Raw genomic sequence first — 20399 nt, forward strand, 5'->3', positions numbered from 1 at the left:
AATGAAAACTACATTTGTAGGGATTGGTCTGATGCCATTAAACAGTTTGAGGGGTTAGAGGTAAAAAAAAAAAAAATGGCTGAGTTATCACACCTTAAAGTTAATAGTGTACACTGGCATGCATTGTGTAACAAAATAAACCGCATCCAATGAGAGTTAACAAGGGGAATTTCAACCATTAATAAGGGAAGCCATTGGCTGAAGTTTACAGGTATGCCTAAGTTTGCTTCTTAGAATAAATTTGAATCCAAACCTCCAAAGTTGCAAGTCATGTAACCCCCAAAAGTAAAATCACATTCGAGGAATCTCATTTTGGGAGGAGACGAGGTCAGCGGTACTTTCCAAAAACCTTGCTGTATTTCACCTGAACTCCCGAGAACTCTTGTCCCCGGTTATCCCATTAAAGGGTTTATGTCTGCTTTTGGCTCCTGCCAAGATCAAGAAGATTAAAACCTCTTCCTGTCACACGCGGGAGCTCTTTTCCCAGCTCATTCGGTTCCTGCCGGGGCTGGAGAATTTTGTGTAGGAGCCCGGCAGGATGGGCGCCCACGGCTCCAACTTGGACGACATCCTGGAGGAGGACATGCACCATTGGTACACAAAATTTATGAGGGAATCACCCTCGGGTCTGATCACACTATTTGAGCTTAAGACCATGCTGGAGATGAACGGCATGACGGAGGAGGCCAGCAGCTATGTGGACCAGGTCTTCTTCACCTTCGACATGGACGGGGTAAGACAAAGAAGACCATAGAGACGTATCCTAGAACATTAACTTTACGGATTTTCTGGACTAAAAGGCAAAATTTGAATGTTTGCTTGATAACCAGATGTGCCTCAAAGTCAGGAGAATTTAAAACGTTTTCCCATTTCTCATGGAAGCAGGCCCCCAGAACCCTCTAGACCTTTCACACCCGAGGGTCTCACAAAATTCTATGGGTCACATAAGAATATGTTGGATAATATTGGTAATGCATTCAGTATGTGTGACCATCCAAGGTTTAACGGGATAAAACCTTTTTCGTGCAAGAATAAATCAATCAATGTTCATTGCTGACCACGATTGCAGAACAATATGTGACCCGCTTTGCCCAAATGAGTCTCAAGTTGTAAGGTTCTATTTTTAGTACATGCCTATAAATGAGAAAAATGAGGAAAATCATGAAACAAATATTTTTTTTTACAATTTTTGCTATTTTGAAAGATATGACATTTGAAAATACTTTCTCGAGTCTTGGGGGCGGCAGTGGCTCAGGAGGTAGAGCGCTCGTCAAGAGATCGCAGTTCGAATCCCGGCTCCTCCGTGTTACATGTCGAAGTGTCCTTGGGTAAGACACTGAACCCCTAATGCCCCTAATAAGCAGGTTAGCGCCTTACATGGCTGCACGGTGGCTACTGGGAAATGTGAAGCACACTGTAAAGTGCTTTGGGAAGTCTTGACTTGAAAAGCGCTATATAAATGCAGATCATTTCATTTCATAATCCACACACCGTAAATGGGGAAAGTAACAAAAACAGCGATTGTAATTCAAAAGTTCTGATTTTAGAAAACAAAATTTGATTTCTTTTAAATATGTGCTAAAAATGTATTTAAGTCTGGTCTAATTCTTTTTTAAATGTCTACAAATACCTTTGTTAAAATTAGACTTTACCATTAGACTATCCCTTCAACTGTAAAAACATTTGCCTAAGATCACACCCAAAAAAGTAAAAAAAAAAAAAAAAAACCTTAAAGGTAATTTTCTCAGGGTTTTGATCAGAAAAAGGTAGTTAATCATTAAGCTTTGACCATGGCATCATTCCATATACTTTCCATTGATACCATACCCCAAATTTAAAATCTGCCTTACTGTGACTCATTTTGGTAAGATAGGGTCAACCCGAGGAGTGGCGGTGAAAAAGCCAACACTTTACCACTTGACCACCAGTAGTACACGTGAAATAACATACGACACTAGAGCTTATCTCATTATCACACTACTTCTACTCACTGTGCCAGAAACCCTGATTGGCATAGTGCATTCTGATAGGTTAAACACTCTCTCCTATTCTTCACCAACAAATGAGAAATGGAGAATGGAAAAAAATGACAGTGGGTTCGTCTAGGTGCTCTAAATCCTTTAAAATGCTTGAGTTTTAATGTTGTGTTTTCAAGGTTTTAAAAATGCTTGAATTTGCGAGAGATTCTTTTAACTGTTTGAAATTGTGGCCATGTTTCTTAGCAGTCTGACTCGATAGACCATGAATTAAATGAAGAAAAATTAATAAAGTGTGCCTGAAAATGATGGCGACCCGCCTGCTCTGATGGCTTCACTTTGCTGACAACTGGCATTCGTTTGTTAGGCATTGTCATGTGAAGTGTCATCGCCTCCTACGTGTCGCACCTAAGAGGACAGGTGACAAGACCAAGATGCCAAATACTGAAGAAATTCAAAAATTGGCTTTGAACGTGCTTAAAAAAGTGCTGGAATTTGACCATGAAAAAGATGTATGAACTTTGAAATGACTGTACAAGCTCTATTACATATGTATACATATTAAACCATAACATTATTGATGCACAGGTAAAGAAGTGGAGAGATTGTTCAACGTATCAGAATTCACTATGCAGATGAGTGTATCTGACACTATGAGTAAAATAAGTGTGATAATGATATAAGATCTGATGCATTTTAATGTCTCATCTGTACTGCTGGTGATAAAGTGTCTCTCACCACAACTCTGGTTTGATTCCTGTTGCATACAAATTCTTGCGACCTGAGACTGATTTATCTTTACGTTACAGTATTAAATACCTTTGGTGTAGAAAGAGCCCACCAGTGTTACACAAATACTTACACTTCCTCTTGCAGGACGGATACATCGACTTTGTGGAGTACATTGCCGCCATCAGTTTGCTCCTGAAAGGAGAGGTCAACCAGAAGCTCAAGTGGTACTTTAAACTCTTCGACCAGGACGGAAATGGAAAAATTGACAAAGATGAGATGGAGACTATCTTCAAGGTACTTTTTTTTTTTTTTGCAGTAGACCTCCGGGATAAGACATGAAGTGGTGATCTCAAGGTGAAATTGGTGTGTGGCAAAGTATGGAAACCTATGGTAGTAAGCTACTGTGTTCTAAATTCCCAGTACTCCAGATAAAAACTAACAAAACAAACAAAACAGTATATAGTACTATCTATGTGTAATAAACATGTATATGATTAAATTACATAGATAAATAGACATGGGCGGCACGGCAGCCCAGGGGCTGACGCATCCGTGGCATAGTTTTGAGGGCATGGGTTCAAATCTAGCTACCAGCCTTCCTGTGCAGAGTTTGCATGTTCTCCCCATGCTTGCATGGGTTTCCTCCAGGCACTCTAGTCTTCTCTCACATTCAAAAAACATGCATTTAAGGTTAGTTGCCCGGTCCAAATTGTCTCTAGTTGTGAATGTCTGTCTCTGTGTGGCCTGCAACTGCCTGGCAACCAGTTCTGGGTGTTCCCTGCCCACTGCCCGAGGATAGCTGGGATGGGCTGCTGAGGATAAGAGGTGCAGATAATAGATGGATAAACGTAAAGCATATATGTCAAAGTCAAGGCCCACGGGCCATAACCTCCGCCCCTGAGTCCATCTTGTATTGTATCATACACCATGAATTGTTAAATACAGTGGAACCTCGGTTCTCGTCCATAATCCGTTCCAGAAGCCTGGTCGTGAACCGATTTGGTCGATCACCGAAGATCAATTTTCCCATTAAAAATAATGTAAAATTGTTTTAATCCGTTCCAACACCTTGTGAACGCTTAGCATGAATGATAAACGTGATCATAAAGCTAACACATGCTAATCGTACGTTCGCTTTATCGTAATCTTCCGTACGAAAGATTACGCTAACATGAACGTGTAAAAATAAAAAAAAAATCAGGCCGTTTACAAGTCATTTAGCACCACAAGTGGCTCATTGGAAAGGGGCTCCGTTCAAACACCCTGAATTTTGGGCTCAGTTCCAACACCCTGAATGTTTACCTCGAATCATAAAGCTAACCCAGGCTAATCGTACATTCGCGTTATCGTAATCTTACGTACGAAAGATTACGCTAACATGAACGTGTAAAAATAAAAAAAAAGGATAAAGAAAAGAATTATGAATAGGATTTCTTACCCCGTTCCTCGATATCAAAAGCAAAAAAAAGAGGCACGTGTGCACGTTGTTACAATCTATGTGTTTCACCCGGTGCTGTTAGAAGGGGGCACCAACTGTCAATGTAAGATTCCGAGGCGTGTTCAGGAGAGTGAGTGATTGCTATCGCGAGCTATCGCTAGCTTCTGAACGGCCAGTGATTATTGAGCGCTCGCGTGCCCGAGTAATCACGGGAGAAAGACCGCTTACTTTGATTTCCAACATGGCGTCGACAGTGCAGAAGATTGAGGATCTCACCCTGACGAGTGCTGTTGGCGATGTAATATATCGTCTTACATCGCCTGGTAATGTTTGTGAACAATGCAAGACAGGTATGACCCTTCCACTGCGTTTAGGATAACCTTAACTGTGTCAATATGCGAACTGTCGCTCATATCAGCCAACTCGCTCAAAGCAAGCTGTAGAACGAAATCCATTGTACTGTCGTCGGCCATTTTGGATCAGTAAGGCAATCACAGTGAGCGATTACAAAACGTTCAGCAGTGCGCGGCAAGCGATTATCAAGAGACTACATGTCTGATCACTCTCCTGAACACGCCTCCGGTAAAGCTGAGTGACATACTTCAGTGTTTACATTGACAGTTGGTGCCCCCTTCTAACCGCATCGGGTGAAACTCATACATTGTATCACACGTGATAAAATTTGGTCACGAGGGGTGGGGGCCATCTACACCCGTGCGCCGCTCAGCATCGCACCGTAGCGTACGCACTCACACATTACCGGCGTTGGAAGACCGATTTTTTGACCGAACAGCGAAGCAAGAATTTCTCAAAATTTTTGGTCGAGCACCGATTTGTGCGAACTGAGAAGCGTTCGAGAACCGAGGTTCCACTGTATTGGTTTTCATCGTACATTAATTCTCCTTGAACTTCATTTTATTGTATTCCAGTGAATGATAGTCAATTTATATTATTTTTTTCTCTTAAGAAATTTTTAACCATCTATTATCTGCACCTTTTATCGTCAGTAGAGTCGTGGAAATTTTGGGTGAAATCTGTGTTTTTTTCTCTAAATAAAATAGTACCAAATTGTGTTTAAACCACTTTTGGTAAAATAGGCCAGCACGGCGGTGCAGTGGTTAGCGCGTGTGTGGCACAGTTCTAAGGTCTTGGGAACCTCCTATGTGGGTTCAAATCCTGCTACCGGCCTTCCTGTGTGGAGTTTGTATGTTGTCCCCGTGCTTGCGTGGGTTTCCTCCGGGCACTCCGGTTTCCTCCCACATTCCAAAGACATGCATTTCAGGTGGATTGGCCGGTCCAAATTGTCCCTAGGTGTGAATGAGCGAGCGAGTTGTCTGTCCCTGTGTGCCCTGCGATTGGCTGGCAACCAGTTCAGGGTGTCCCCTGCCCACTGCCCGATGATTGCTGGGATGGGCTCCAGCACCCCCGCGACCCTACTGAGGATAAGCGGTGCAGCTAATAATAATAATAATAATAATAATAATAATTTCCTTGTATTGTCATTCTGTGTAACAATGTACACAGAACGAAATGTCGATTGCACCTGACCCGTAAGTCTTAGGAATGACTCGGCCGGGGCGCGAACTACCGACTTCCCAGTCTCATGAGATGAGATGAGATAAAACATAGGCTACTGGTGGTGCCTGAATTATAGTGGCTTCTCTCGTTTAATGTTCATGTAATGGGGATTTTTATACCAAGGAATTGTGGCTTTTGTGCCTGTTGAAAATTAAAGAATACTGACAAAATAAAATATTGCTTTATTTATCTGTTCATATTTCAATATATTTGTTATCTTTTTACCATGTTAAATTTAGTTCACTGGATTATGTTTGCAATTTTAGACCTTAGATAAGTCCAGCCCCTGTCTTATAGGTTATTTTTTTATTCAACCCTTTTATTCATTTGACTTTGACTCCCCTGATGTAAATTAAAAATAAATTTCATTTAACTTTGGTGTGACATGACATGAGCAGGTAGAGTAGAGTTAATGGGTTATGCAAAAGTGAGAGGAGACAGCGGATTCAAATTAAAACTGATTTTTACATTTTCACATGTGATGATTGCCATGCCCTTAGATTTCCCTGCTTTAATCACCTCTGTTTTTCTTAAATAGTCCAGATAGTCAATTGGTTACAGCCATGCTTGTAAGCGAGGTTAGCGATTCATTTACATTCTTTGTATTTGTTGATAATCGGGAGCATTGTTTCCATGGTTGTGTAGTTTTTGTGGCCATGCGACTTAGCAAGGGTAGCAATTCTTGAACTTTCTGTGTATTCACAAGCTTTGTTTCCATTGTTATCATGTTTTCACAACCATTCAACTTGGAAAGGTTAACAAGTGCCTTTGTCATATTTCATAGTAATTGGAAGCTTTGTTTCTATGGTTATTATGTTTTGCTTCCCCCATTTGAATCACTGCAAACCATGCGACTCATAGCGAAATAAATCAGTACCAAAAAAAGACAGTACTGTATCGCACTAACTCACGAAATATATGAGATTCCTAAAAGAGAACAAAGACAGTAAAAGGCATTGTAGGAGGTAGTTCAGTCAACAACATATTAGCATACTCATGATGCTGTGACATAAACCAATAGTAGACCAACATCTTATATGACGTCGACCTATAGCACACAGACCAAATTCATTTAAATATGTTTAAATTTTTAAAATTTTTGGGCACACCAAATAATTAGCTGTTGATGTCATATAGCAGGGAAAATGGTCGAATGAGGAGCAAAAAAACATATGCACTGTAAAGTGAAAACGTCATAAGTTGGGGATGCCATAACATAGGTGTCTACTGTATATGTCTGGTACATTCCAAGAATTGTTAAGACGTAAGAAGGATTAAGTTAACAGACACAAGGTCTAATCCAGGACTTGTTATATTTAACAGCAACAAAGTAGTCTTGACTTTCTTACTGTGATGTCCTGGGCTACTGAACTTTTAAATGCTGCAATTTGGAGTTGGATTTTGGCCTGAATGGAAGCACAGTTCTAACTTTCTGTGCCTCCCATCAGGCAATTCAGGACATCACCAGGAGCTACGAAATTCCCCCTGAAGAAATCGTTACACTCATCTACGAGAAGATCGATGTTAACGGGGAAGGTGAGGAGATGCCTCAAAGTGGAAAATAAGTTGTTATCATTTATTATTCAATCTTTTTTTTCTCACAAACCTTTATAAAGTATTTTATTTCATGTTTTATTGTTTCTCTTCTTGTGTCAGCATACATTTACCCTTTTTTGTCATTTAAATAAAAAAATAATCACAATCAGATTTAAAAAGAAAAATCTCTCTCTCTCTCTCTCTCTCTCTCTCTTTTAAACTAAATTTGCATTTTTTAGATCAAGATGAAACAGAAAAAACAAGTGTTATTAAGGAATATGAAATTTGGAGAAAAAAATATTCAAAAAATACATATAATAAAACATAAATGGATATAAATAAAAATATATATTCAGAAAACATATATTCAGAAAAGGTTGATCTTTAAAAACAAAACAAAAAATAAGATAAAATAAGTAGAAATATTCTAAAAACATGATCTTTTTGAAAAATCTGAAATATGATAGAAAAACATTGAAAAAAGTGAATATTAGAAAAAACTGGTGGTATTAGAAAAATGTGAAAATAAACAGACCGGTATTTTTAAAACGTGAAATTAAAATAGTGGAATTTTATAAGAAAAAAACTAATAAATATAATGAACCAGGTATTAATAAAAGGATTTTTTTAAATAATTCAGATTTGGAAAAGACAAATTTAAGTATAAATAAAGAAAAATAAAGCTGATATTCACAAAAGAGGGGGTACACAAAATCAGACATTTTAGAATACATCAGATGTTTGGACAAACAGGTGGTATTACAAAAACAATTGAAAGAAAAAAACTTTTAAAAAGCCAGATAATTAGAAAAAAGAAGGTATTAAAATATCTGAAATTTGGAAATTAAATAAATACGTAATTACAAATGAATAAATAAGTTATATTTTTGGAAAAATGTGCGATAAGTTTATTCTGTTTTCAATATTGGAGACCTGTAAAGGAGAGCGTATATGATGCTAGTTCATTGTTTTCACTATTATTAATGGCTGTTCTTTATTGTTTTGACCATTATGCACTCTTTACATCATTGTTAATATTGGCCAATAATATTGCTGTTCTTTGATAACCACACCTTTTAGGGCGGATCTTCTTTTGTAACCTAGGAATTAAATATAAAAGGTTTTAGGTATGAGTTTTTAGAACAGGTTGTAATTTCTTATGAAAACTTTGGGCCCTTTACTGTTCTGTTTGCAAGTTCCAAATTCACTTATTTTTTCTCTTCCTATTTGGAGTGTCTGGGTGGGTTGGTCTCTTGGATCTCGTCAAAGCTAGGGTCGTAAGGGGGACTATTTCCTGTTGTGTGTCATGGAAAGTACATCCTGGTGGCGCCCATCCATCTCCAGGCCAACATCTAAACTTATAAACGGGTAATACAAAAAACCCTGAAATCTGAACAAGGAAAAAAAGAATAACAAATAAAAAATTGATATTCAAAGGTTATATAAAAAAATCCTAAAAAAAAAGACCCAGTAGAAAATAAACATATACAGTAATCCCTCGGTTATCGCGGTTAACGGGGACCAAAACGTGAAAATCCGCGAAGTAGCGACGCCCCTTCAAAAATGCTTAAATAAATAAATAAATATATATATATATATATATATATATATATATATATATATTTTATTATTATTTTTTTTAGACCCATGAAGCTCTGAACCCGCGAATGTGGAACCGCGAGGTCCCACTGTAGTTACGAATCGCTGCCTTATTTTGACATTTTGTAACGCAGGCGAGCTGACGCTGGAGGAGTTTATCTCGGGCGCCCGAGAACACGCAGACATCATGGAAATGCTCACCAAGATGATGGACCTCACCCATGTTTTGGAGATCATCATCATGGGACAACGCAAACAGTCCAAATAAGAATCCAGGGGGGATGCCGCTTACTTGGAAGTTGAAGGAAGGCAAACCTAACCCAGTAAAAGCCAATTGAAAATGCCTACATGAATCTCAGAATGTGATTGGACGGTTTGATTCTAGTGATATCAATGGAAACCTCGGAAGGTCGGAATTCTTTTCCTTTTGGGCTAATAATGAGAAGTCAAAATATTTTTTTCTCCTCTCGTTTACCTGTCAACATTCCGACTACACTGTTGGATTACTTTTTATTTTGAAGGCTGTAAGACAGAATGAGGAAGGAGTCGTCCATTGATTTTCAATGTCGATTAGGTTTTTTTTTTTATTTTCAATCACTCCCCAGGCTTTCTGTCTATTAATTATTTAAGGTAGTAAAGTGGTTACCGGAAATGATTGTTAGTGACCAAGATGAAAATACAGTGATGAACGATGAGGCCAATTTTGGATCAGATATTTATGTGAAACGTAACCATGTAGGCTTTCATTTTTGTTGATGTCTTCTTGCACTACATTGTTGCCTTAAAAGCCCCAGTGTTTATCATATAGCAAACCCTAGAGGTGTAAAAATACCTTATTCAATAAAATAAAACATTGATTCAAATAAGCAAACACGTGTTCACATTTTCATTGAGGCATCCTCCACTTTTTTTTCCACCGTTTCCTTCTTTAGCCACTCATGTTAGCCACCACTGTGTAAATAAAGAATGCTCTTGGAATCTTTACTGGACTTTTTAGTAGTTTCTTCTCCTAGCCACTAAAGTAAGCCATTTCCACCAGCTCTGACCAACTCCAGGCATTTGCTCTTTTCAGCTGCTGTTTCTTTTAGTTGTTGCTGGCAGGGATTAACAGCAACTTTCATGTGCTGGTGCTGGCTGAAATTCATCCTTCTCACGCAAGTAAATATGGAATTAGGCTTCGGAAATTTCTGTAGGGTTAATTATTATAATTATTAAATAAGAGCTCTTGTTGGTGATATGAATGAGTGGAGAAGTGTTGTAAAAGCATAGTAGGATGTTTAGACTTGCTCTAATGGATGGGCAGGGCACCTGTATGATGCGCCAGGGGGTAAACCAGTGAAAGCTGTCGGGCTCTACTGATAAACAGAAGAGTGTGTTGTGTCACCCTGACCCGATTGACATGGCCGCTTTCTTGTGTCCCGTTTCATCTGGAGGGACGAAAGCATGATCAACTTGGGTGCCGAGGTGCTTAACTTGTTTGGGTGTTGGGGCATTTGGGTTGGCCATGGTCCAAAACATTTTGTGTGTGTTTTTGCTACTTTTTCCCTTTTTTAATTTACTTTGTTTTTGTATGCGTTTGTCTTGCTGTCGGTCACACCTCTCGAGGGATATGACCAGGGTAGATGGATGGATAGAATTATTAGAATTATTATAATGCAGATATTTCAACTACATTTTTTAGTTACAGCGACCTTTAGTGGTAAATGATTTTACACCATCACTCCAACGTGGTGCCCTCGAGGGACAGCTAAGATGCCCACATACCTGTTCTGAAAATAGCTTACCAGTGTGGGCCATTGTAAATTTTTAGTCAAATTATTTTTCTATCGTGGTTAAATTTAACCCCCTCCGAACTGAGCACCTGTCAAGTGCTAGGTGACTGTGCTAACCACTGCACTACGTTTTTTTAAAAGTTAGGTCAGCCATTTTGTGTCAAATTACCTTATTCATATTGACTAAGGTGCATTGTAATACAAGGTGCATCTACAAAAAAGGTGCACCAAACAAGAAGGCACATAAAAGTAACTATGAGCTAAGGTTGCATCAAAAACATAGAATATGTGGCATGGCGGTTGAGTGGTTAGCACGCAGCCCCACAGTGTGGAGGTTCAGGGTTCGAGTCTGGATAATGCAGCCTCCCCGTGTGGAGTTTGCATGTTCTCCCGTCCTTTTGCCAGTATCCTCAGAGTACTCTGTTTTCCTCTCACATTCCAAAAGGTTGATTGGCCGATCCAAATTGTCCCTAGGTGTGAATGAGCGAGTGAGTTGTCTGTCTCTGTGTACCCTGCAACTGGCTGGCAAATAGTTTAGGGTGTCCCCAGCCCACTGCCCGAAGATAGCTGGGATGGGTTCCAGCACCTCCCGCAACCCTCCTGAGGACTAGCAGTGCAGATAATGGATGGATATGTAGAACATAACTAATGTAATATATTCATTCATAAATGTTTACCATTTACAGTAACATGTCATTTTAATAGGCCCACAAAATTTTATTTACACAAAAACAACAGATTTCACCCAAAATTCAAAATTTTGCTGTGTGAACCCAGCTTTATATACATCCCTACACCTCCCACTGAGCTTCATGGTGTCCTCAGCTACATCCGCCACTTTCTGTCACACACAGGGCGCACCGCACCATAGGGCGTGCTGCACGTTTTTTAGAAGGAAACTTTCATGTGCGCCTTATGGAAGTGAAAATACCGTACAATATTTTCCGGTTTGGAAGGCGGACCTGGTTATACAAGGCGTGCTTTTAAATTTCTGGCAAGTTTGGTGGTTTTAGGTTCGCCTTATAGTCTGGAAACTACGGAAAGTGAGCAAGATGACTCTTCGTTGATTATGTTTGGCTTCCTAAAATCCCTGATTTAAAGTATCATTGGGGGATCGATTGTTTAATACCCATTTTTTATGGTTCACAGATCCCTAACCACTTGGTTTAACAGGGGCACCAATGAGGACACAACTCTTGACAGCTTTCCCCACTGTTGACAGTTCCTGGCCTGTTTTTGGGTCGTGGCAAAGTTCGCACCAGTCTTTTCCTTAATGTTGCGCACCCAGTTCTTTTTCGGTCTTTCTCTCCTCCTGCCCCATTGGACTGTGCCCTGGAGAACAAACTTGGTCAGTCCTGACGATCTTGTGACGTGACCATACCACTAAAGTTTCCGTCCGCGCAGTTGACAACAGTTCTCTGTTGGGTCCAATGTGCCCTCTGATGGTGTTGCTTACCGTTTCGTTTGTCACATGGAATAACTAGCTGATGCCTAGAAGTTTGCTGTAGCATTGCATCTCCATGGCCTGTATTTTCCTTTCCAGTTTCACCGTGCCCCCTAATGCTGATTGCACCTTCATGTTGGTCCAGAGCTTCGGTCATGATCTTCAGGAAGGTGTTTAAGTGGGAGAAAGAATGCAGCCTTGTCCTACAAATACTGTGATTTTAAACCATACTTTTAGAGTACAGTAGGGGGTCAAGAACCTTTTGACCAAAAGAGCCACAAAAGCAAACAATATATCTGCTTTTTTTTAAAAGACAGCCATACCATATATTTTAAGACAAAATAATAAAAAAAAAAAACCGCCAAACAGACTTTCCAGACAAAAGCCAATTCTTCAGCACATTTGATTTCACTGCGTGATGTTTGATAATTTGAGAAAATCGATAAAATAATAATAATGCCAGAGCCTGTGTCCCATATCAATATTAATATACAATTTAAAATTTGCCTCCCTGCCAGTTACTTAAGAGTGTTGATGCTCATTTAGACATACATTTTTGTCTTAAATATTGGTTTCAAAACCAGGTGCAAGCGAAGTTGTTTTGTAAAAATGGCGCAAAATACTGCAAACGAGGACGCCAAAGTATTTACCTTCAGTGCAGATGACACTGGGCGAGGAGGACAGCACGTACCCTGTGTATACGTCTGCCCATTCCTCCCACTCAACCAATGAATTTGTTTTAGGTGTTTTGCTAGAGCTTTTGGGTTTGTTGTGCGGCTTTTTAACATAAATTGTTTTAAGAGGTTACATTTAAAGGATTATATAGTCATGTCAAGTCATGTTTATTTGAATAGCCCATAATCACAGAGTCTCAAAGGGCTGCACAAATTATTCCAAACCTATTATGACACCATCCCCTGATCTAAAACCTAAATGAGGGCAAATAATACACATACGTTGTCAACATAAAATATATGTTATTCATATGCTATAGAATAGTAGTGTGTTTAAAATTTATATTTAAACATTTCCACTGAGGTTGCATATCGAATCTCAGGGGGAATAGCATTCCACAGCGCCGGGGCCCGAATGGAGAACGCTCTCGAACCTGCGGATCTCTTCTTGGCTCTTGGGATCTAGTAGACCAGCATTTTCAGCAATTTACAGCCACTAGAGATCTGTTGGTATGACAGCTTGAGTGAACAGTAGTTAAAATTGTATCCCATATATACTGGACTGTCTCAGAAAATTAGAATATTGTGATAAAGTTCTTTATTTTCTGTAATGCAATTAAAAAAACAAAAATGTCATACATTCTGGATTCATTACACATCAACTGAACTATTTCAAGTCTTTTATTATTTGAATATTGCTGATTTTGGCTTACAGCTGAAAAAAACTCAAAAATCCCATTTCAAAATATTAGAATACTTCCTCAGACCAAGTAAAAAAAATAATTTTATAACAGCAAAACTAAATCAAACATTTGAAAATGTCCATTGATGCACTCAGTACTTGGTTGGGAATCCTTTTGCACGGATTACTGCATCAATCCGGCGTGGCATGGAGGCAATCAGCCTGTGGCATTGCTGAGGTGTTATTGATGCCCGGGATGCTTCGATAGCGGCCTTCACCTCATTTGCATTTGTAGGTCTGGTGTCTTTCATCTTCTTCTTAACTATACCCCACAAATTCTCGATGGGGTTCAGGTCAGGGGAATTAGCAGGCCAATCAAGGACAGTGATGCCATGGTCAGTGCACCAGTTACTGGTGGTTTTGGCACTGTGGGCAGGTGCCAGATCATGCTGGAAAATGAAATCCTCATCTCCATAGAGCTTTTCAGCAGATGGAAGCATGTAGTGCTCTAAAATCTCTTGGTACACAGTTGCATTTACTCTGGACTTGATGAAACACAGTGGACCAACACCAGCAGCTGACATGGCTCCCCAAACCATTGCTGACTGTGGGAACTTCACACTGGATTTCAAGCAACTTGGATTTTGCTCTTCTCCAGCCTTTCTCCAGACTCTGGCGCCTTGACTTCCAAATGAAATGCAAAACTTGCTTTCGTCTGAAAAGAGGACTTTGGACCACTCTGCAACTGTCCAGTGCTTCTTCTCCATAGCCCAAGTCAGACGCTTCTTCCGTTGTCTTGAGTTCAGAAGTGGCTCGACCATGGGAATACGGCTATTGTAGCCCATTTCCCGGACACGTCTGTGAACTGTGGCTATTGATACCTGGACTCCAGCTTCAGCCCACTGTCTTTGAAGCTCCCTCAAATTCTGGAAGCGGCTCTTCTTCACAATTTTGTTAAGGCTGCAGTCATCTCTCTTGGTTGTGCAGCGTTTCCGGCCACATTTTTCCCTTCCAACAGACTTTTTGTGGATATGCTTTGAAACTGCACTCTGTGAACAGCCTGCTCTTTGAGAAATTTCTTTTTGTGTCTTACCCTCCTGATGGAGGGTATCAATGATGGTCCTCTGGACAGCAGTCAGATCAGCAGTGATTTAGTTTACTGAACCAAGCTGAGTGTTTTTAAGGCTCAGGAAACCCTCGCAAGGTGTTTCGAGTTAATTAGATGATTCAGGTGATTAGTTGAATAGCCTACTTGTATACTTTTTCATGATATTCTAATATTTTGAGATAGGATTTTTGAGTTTTCTTAAGCTGTAAGCCAAATTCAGCAATATTAAAATAATAAAAGGCTTGAAATAGTTCAGTTGATGTGTAATGAATCCAGAATGTATGACATTTTTGATTTTTTAATTGCATTACAGAAAATAAAGAACTTTATCACAATATTCTAATTTTCTGAGACAGTCCAGTATATATATATATATATATATAAATATATATATATATGTATATACTGGACCGGACCCTTTCAACTGTTGGCATTTCCTCCGCTTCGAACTTGCAACTATCGGCTCTGGATGTAACAATATAATGATTAATGCTCAAAATTTATTTAGTCTCCGTAAATGGCTCGAGAGACATAGATTCCCGACTCCTGGCATAGTATATGGAAATGAACGCCAGCAGTTTCAATTCAGTGCCTCAGCATATCTGAAATATAAAGCAAATAGACTCAAACAGAGGTTACATTGACCTTGGCCCAAGTATCATATTTGTTTGCTGCCGAATGCCATTAAGGATCTCAAATATTGATAAGAGTATAACATTTGGATTACAGTATGATCTTTCAATGTTTTTTAGAAAGAATGTTTCATTGGCTTGTCAGGTCCATATTTATTATAATCAAATGTGCCTTCTGCAATATCTCTGTCAGCTGTATGTTGATGATGACAATATCCTATTATAATTATTAAAAAAACAACTAATCGATTGATTGAAGGTACATTTTTAGTCACTCCAAGCACTTTTTGGAGACATGTTTACGAAACTTTAATTTATTGTGATTATTTTTATTTACAAAGACACACATTATAATAAATTGATTTGTTGTTTGTGTTTTCATGGTTAGTATGCAGTTCAAGTTAGTGGTATCTGTCTCCAATGGCAGGTCTTTATTACCGGTAGGAAGAAGAAAAAAACACTGTTCACCCTAATTATTTCAACCCTTTCTTTTGCCTTTTACGTTTTAAATCTTTCAAAATCAAGCTTTTGATTTTTGCTTAATATTACGCAACCCGTTTTACAGTGCCCTCTCAGCTCAAACAAGAGATAAGAATTAACACTGAATAGCACCCGGCACGTCACCAGCCGAGTGGCATGATCCGTTCCCTTATATAACTGCCCCTCGAAATAAATTAGTAATGTGTCGTTTGCGAACGAAATGGCTTGATGAGCCAGCTCTCCACCAATCAGGAGCATTTTGTGCATTGTTATTATTAATGGTAATATAGTGATCAAAGGGACGATAAAAACGTCCATTTTTCTTTTAGTCATTTTTTTTCTCTCCTAGGTTTTTACATCTTTCTATTTGTTTTTTTTTTTCCCCGATTTTCCTTCTTATCCTACTTTTCCTAGCTTTTTTAATTTATTTATATTGCTATACTTTACACTGTATTTTTCTTGTTGTTTGTCCTGGCTTATTTTTGTTTCGCTTTTTTTTATTCATCGTATTTTTTTTCTCTCTTTTCCCTTGAATTTATTTCTTCTTCTGTTTCTTTTTTCCCCCTTGCTTTTTTAATTTTTTGCCTTTCTTTATTTCCCATCTTTCCTTTTTTATTTTCTTTCTCTATTCTTGGCGTTTTAAGTTTTGTGTCTTGGTTTGTTTCTTCCTTTTTTCCCCTATTACCGTGTTTTCCGCACTATAAAGCGCACTAAAAGCCTTTATTTTTTTCAAAAGCTGACCATGCGCCTTATAATACAGTGCGCCTTATAGATGGATTAATATTAAGTCGCAAAGTCTTGCAACTAAGGCAAGCAGCCGCCGACTAGATTTTCCCCCGAAGGCGAAGTAGTCCGCGGTGTATGCTGGGATTTATATAGCAGCGTTTCATTTCCTAACCAATGTGTCAATCATCATTTGAATCAGTCACTATTGGCTAAAGTTATTTGGAGATAAAGGGGGCGGATCCTTTTTATCATTTACAGGCTCGCATAGGCTAAAGGGGCGAAACAAAGCCTGCAATTGGCCGAAAAAGATGAATGTGAATCACACGTTGGGTTGCACTACGGCATAGAATTTTTTTTTTACTATTCTATATTTGTAAATATTTAACTTTCCTGGATTTGCTACACTTACGGTTGTAAGACCATGGTTACGTATCATTATTGAACGTGATGGCTGCAAGAGAACTTAGGTGAGCTATGCGGCTTTATATTTTCCCGGTATCTTGTTTTAGAACGATCTTGATGTTTCTGTGTTGAGTATATTTTTAAACTAAATTCAATTCAAAGTGTTTATTGTCATATGCACAGTAAAGAACCCCGTTTCCCTGCACAATAAAATTCTCACTTTGCTGTCCACACAGTTGCCAGCAAAAAATAAAATGGAAACTATTAAATGTTTGGCATTTCTTGATTCCCAAGACTTTAACCTTCCGAATGATATTTGGAACGATGCATTTGAGTGATTGGTGACATTGTACAGACACTGTTTCCATACATGTCTGAGACACGTATTTGCTTCTTTGCAAGCTTTCTGAATTTTAAAGGGGTAATAAGTTTGACTGAACTATCTGACTTTTTTGTCGACGTTCCCATTGTAGCGCCTTATAACCCGGTGCGCCTTATGTATGGAAAATATAGGACCAAAAACTATTTTTTGGGCGTGCGCCCTATAACCCGGTGCGCCTCATAGTGCGGAAAATACGGTAAAAAAAATTTTTTCTTACTTTATTTTTTCCAATCCTTTACACTTCTTTTGCTATGTGTTTCCCCTTTTTAAAATAATTTGCAGCATAAAGTCACATAATAATCGTAGATGAAAGCAAAAAAAAACTTGAACCGTTTGCGAGGCGACTCTTTTTGGTGAGCCGAGACAAAAGAGCCGACTCTCAAAAAAAGAGACAAATCACCTACCCTCGTATAAATCCCTGGCCTTCCCAATCTCTCAGCCTCGAAATCATGCAGCCGGCCCATTTTCAAAGCAACAGCTTAGCGTTTGCTTTAAGGGGCTACGCCTCGGCGGTGGGTCGCATGGAGCAGACTGTCCTACTGCCCAGCTTGCTAAGAGATGTCCCGGCAGAGGATGACGAGGAATCCCCTCGGGATTTGTATAGCGATTACCTGATGCTAAAATCTGTGAGGAGTGCCGTGGAAAGCAGCCTGACCAATACAGAAGACGGGTCGCACAAAATGTGTCCCGACCAGGTGAGGCTGGAGCCGGAGAGCCTCCTTCGCTTCCACCTGAGTGGACTTTTGGCCGTGGTTGGCCAGCTGACGAGGAGAAGCCACAGGCTGACTCAAAAGTATTTGGACATTATCGGAATTTCCGATTAAATGACTTTCGAAGAAGTGGCTGTGTGCTTGCCAAATTGCCCGCAGGAACACAAAAAATATGGATGAAATGGACATTTCTAGACTGTGTTGCTACTAGAACCTAATGTCTGTTATCACCACATCGCCTGCAAAACACTACAAACTGGGAACAATTGTAATGTATGAAAATAAAAAAAAGCAAAGACTAATGCATTGTTGTCATTTTTTAATTGATTTTATATATATATGGACAGGATAAATATGACATGACTTTTTAGCGGACAGGGTAGAAAGGCTCCACAATCTCAGCAAAGGTCTTTCTCTCTGTTAAGGGAAAAAAAAGTTACATTTTTATTAGCTACTGGAAACCACGGGATAAAGCGCCCGCCCTATGACATGAACCAGTGTTTATTATATCACATATAAACTCTGGCAGGCCGCCAGGGTTTATCGGACCCTATCAAGTTTTTGAAAACTTGTATTAATATTTTTTATAAATATATATAAATGCTGAGTTAATCAGAATTACTTTGATTTGTCATTATTAAAAAATCGGCAACCACTCGTGTGCTCGCTTGCACGCTTATTTTTGTCTTCTCACTCTATTCGGTTATTGGTTAATTTACATGTTTTTGTCTTGGCGTTGCACTCCTGTGTTCACTGAGGAGGGCAGGAGGGGTTTAGGGGGGGTTGAATGATTGCAATTTGTGCTGCATATCTGTCAAGCTACAGCGAAATATATGTAATATATGTTGTGGGATATGATGTGTTTTCAGCCTCTCGTTACGGCATTTTCCCAAATACACGACACCATACAAACTATTTAATGTGCACCAAAAAACTCCAAATTAGAGCCGTTTGTTCGAATAACAACTACCTGTCTGCTATTGGTTAACATTATAAAATACTGGCCTGCTATTGGCTTGCATTTGCAACATTAAATGTTAAAATGATATTGGCTGAACGACTTCCACAATGCAGTTGTTTTTTTCAGTGCAGAATCTCATGTGCTTCATAATATAAAAATACTGTTTTTACGATCATAAAACAATAGCTAATTAACATGGGTTTCTATCCCCCATTATACAGCAGTTTCATCCTGCAATCTGCCCACCTCAGAACGGTTTGATGTCATATCTCTAGTGCAGTGTTTTTCAACCAGTGTGCCTTGAGACCTTGTCTAGTGTGCCGCCGGAATTTGCCCAATTTTATCTTTCAAAAAAATCAAGCCGTTATTCAGCATTTTTGTTATCTTCAGATGAGGAACTGTAATAGTCATCCATATCAGTATGTGGCAGTAGATTTTTATATACTTTTTATATGTTGATTATCTGCTCATGAGGTAGCACAGTACATTTAATAACTTAATTTGTTTAACAAAGCGGTTTAAAAATGCACTGTAAAAAATAAAAACAAATAAAGCACAGCATTCTTTTTTATTTCAAGTATTAATTTCTTCTTTTTATATACGGATTACCTACTTCCGAGGTAGTACAGTGAAATATTTGACATAACTTCGTTTTCAAACATTTTCAACGGACGGTGTGCCTCGGAACTTTTTTTATAAAAAAAAGTGTACCTTGGTTCAAAAAGGGTTAAAAAAAAACACTGCTCTAGTGTCGCCTAAATTGGGAATTTTACTCTTGTAAAAACAAAACGAAAAAAAAACCCATACCTGTAGAAATCCCAATGTATTGCGCTCACCTTTGGGTGCAAAGTCATCCGGGTGCATCTTCATGTACTCGTTCATGTCCCGGTCCAGTTTGGCATGCACGTAATTTTCATATTTAGTTAAATGATAGCCGAGAAACCAACCAACAGTGGAATAAAGGACCTGCCGATGAACTCCTGACAAGACGTAACATAAATTTTACTTAATATATACATGGATACATTTAAATAGAAATTGAAATGAAAGTTAGATTTACATTTATATTTATAAAAAATAATTTCTGTGCGCATATAAAAATATTTAGGAGATTCAAGCTAACGATGCTAACATTACTAACCTGACTTGAGCGGAGGCCGATGAAGGATAGCATTTTGGAGCATCGCGGTGCACCAGCCCATGCCAGCAATCCACACAGAGTTTCGGTTGACGATGCCGGGCGGAGGAAGCCCCTTGCCCTCGTCCGGAATTATACCCATGGACGGCGATATTCGACAGGCGTCCCCCTGTCTTGTTTTGACCTCCGAGATTAGCAAACAACGACCATCAAATTCCGGCCACTGGAGGAGGTAAAGGATGTGACGTCATGAATGTGCAGTGAAAGAAAGAATTCCGGCAAGAAACTGGAAATTTAGCGAAGGTTCTGCTTTTACTTAATAGGCAAATCAGTGAGGTATTCGTGTACAGTACTTTCTTTTTAATATATTTTTATAAATATTTTCCTTCCAATGTCATGTTACTGACCTTGGTCTGAGAAAATTAATAT

At 39.0% G+C, this 20399-nt stretch overlaps 3 protein-coding genes and 1 long non-coding RNA gene across 4 annotated transcripts in view; 2 read left to right on the forward strand and 2 right to left on the reverse strand.

The window, feature by feature from the left end:
* LOC148357541 (uncharacterized) overlaps positions 1 to 1113 on the reverse strand; it is a 4779-nt gene extending 3666 nt beyond the window's left edge. The window contains exon 1 of the long non-coding RNA XR_015851608.1: positions 254 to 1113. This is a non-coding gene — a long non-coding RNA (uncharacterized LOC148357541). The remainder of the gene's footprint in view (positions 1 to 253) is intronic.
* On the forward strand, positions 462 to 9730 carry guca1c (guanylate cyclase activator 1C). The gene is made up of 4 exons (XM_088346469.1): positions 462 to 733; positions 2853 to 3002; positions 7173 to 7260; positions 8994 to 9730. Exons 1-4 carry the CDS (start codon positions 539 to 541, stop codon positions 9125 to 9127), a joined length of 567 nt encoding a protein of 188 aa, XP_088202595.1. The 5' UTR covers positions 462 to 538; the 3' UTR covers positions 9128 to 9730.
* A 7841-nt stretch (positions 9731 to 17571) lies between these two features.
* On the forward strand, positions 17572 to 18173 carry thrsp (thyroid hormone responsive). Its single transcript, XM_088346298.1, has one exon. The coding sequence runs from the start codon at positions 17611 to 17613 to the stop codon at positions 17983 to 17985; it is 375 nt and encodes a 124-aa protein (XP_088202424.1). The 5' UTR covers positions 17572 to 17610; the 3' UTR covers positions 17986 to 18173.
* On the reverse strand, positions 18174 to 20231 carry ndufc2 (NADH:ubiquinone oxidoreductase subunit C2). Its single transcript, XM_088346299.1, has 3 exons — positions 19974 to 20231; positions 19669 to 19812; positions 18174 to 18288 (listed from the first exon to the last, which is right to left on the reverse strand). Exons 1-3 carry the CDS (start codon positions 20110 to 20112, stop codon positions 18239 to 18241), a joined length of 333 nt encoding a protein of 110 aa, XP_088202425.1. The 5' UTR covers positions 20113 to 20231; the 3' UTR covers positions 18174 to 18238.
* Between the last annotated feature and the right edge of the window lie 168 nt (positions 20232 to 20399).

This window comes from Urocampus carinirostris, chromosome 10 (assembly GCF_059441175.1).
Source record: "Urocampus carinirostris isolate Australia breed hairy pipefish chromosome 10, RoL_Ucar_1.0, whole genome shotgun sequence".
In the NCBI taxonomy this organism is placed as follows: Eukaryota; Metazoa; Chordata; class Actinopteri; order Syngnathiformes; family Syngnathidae; genus Urocampus; species Urocampus carinirostris.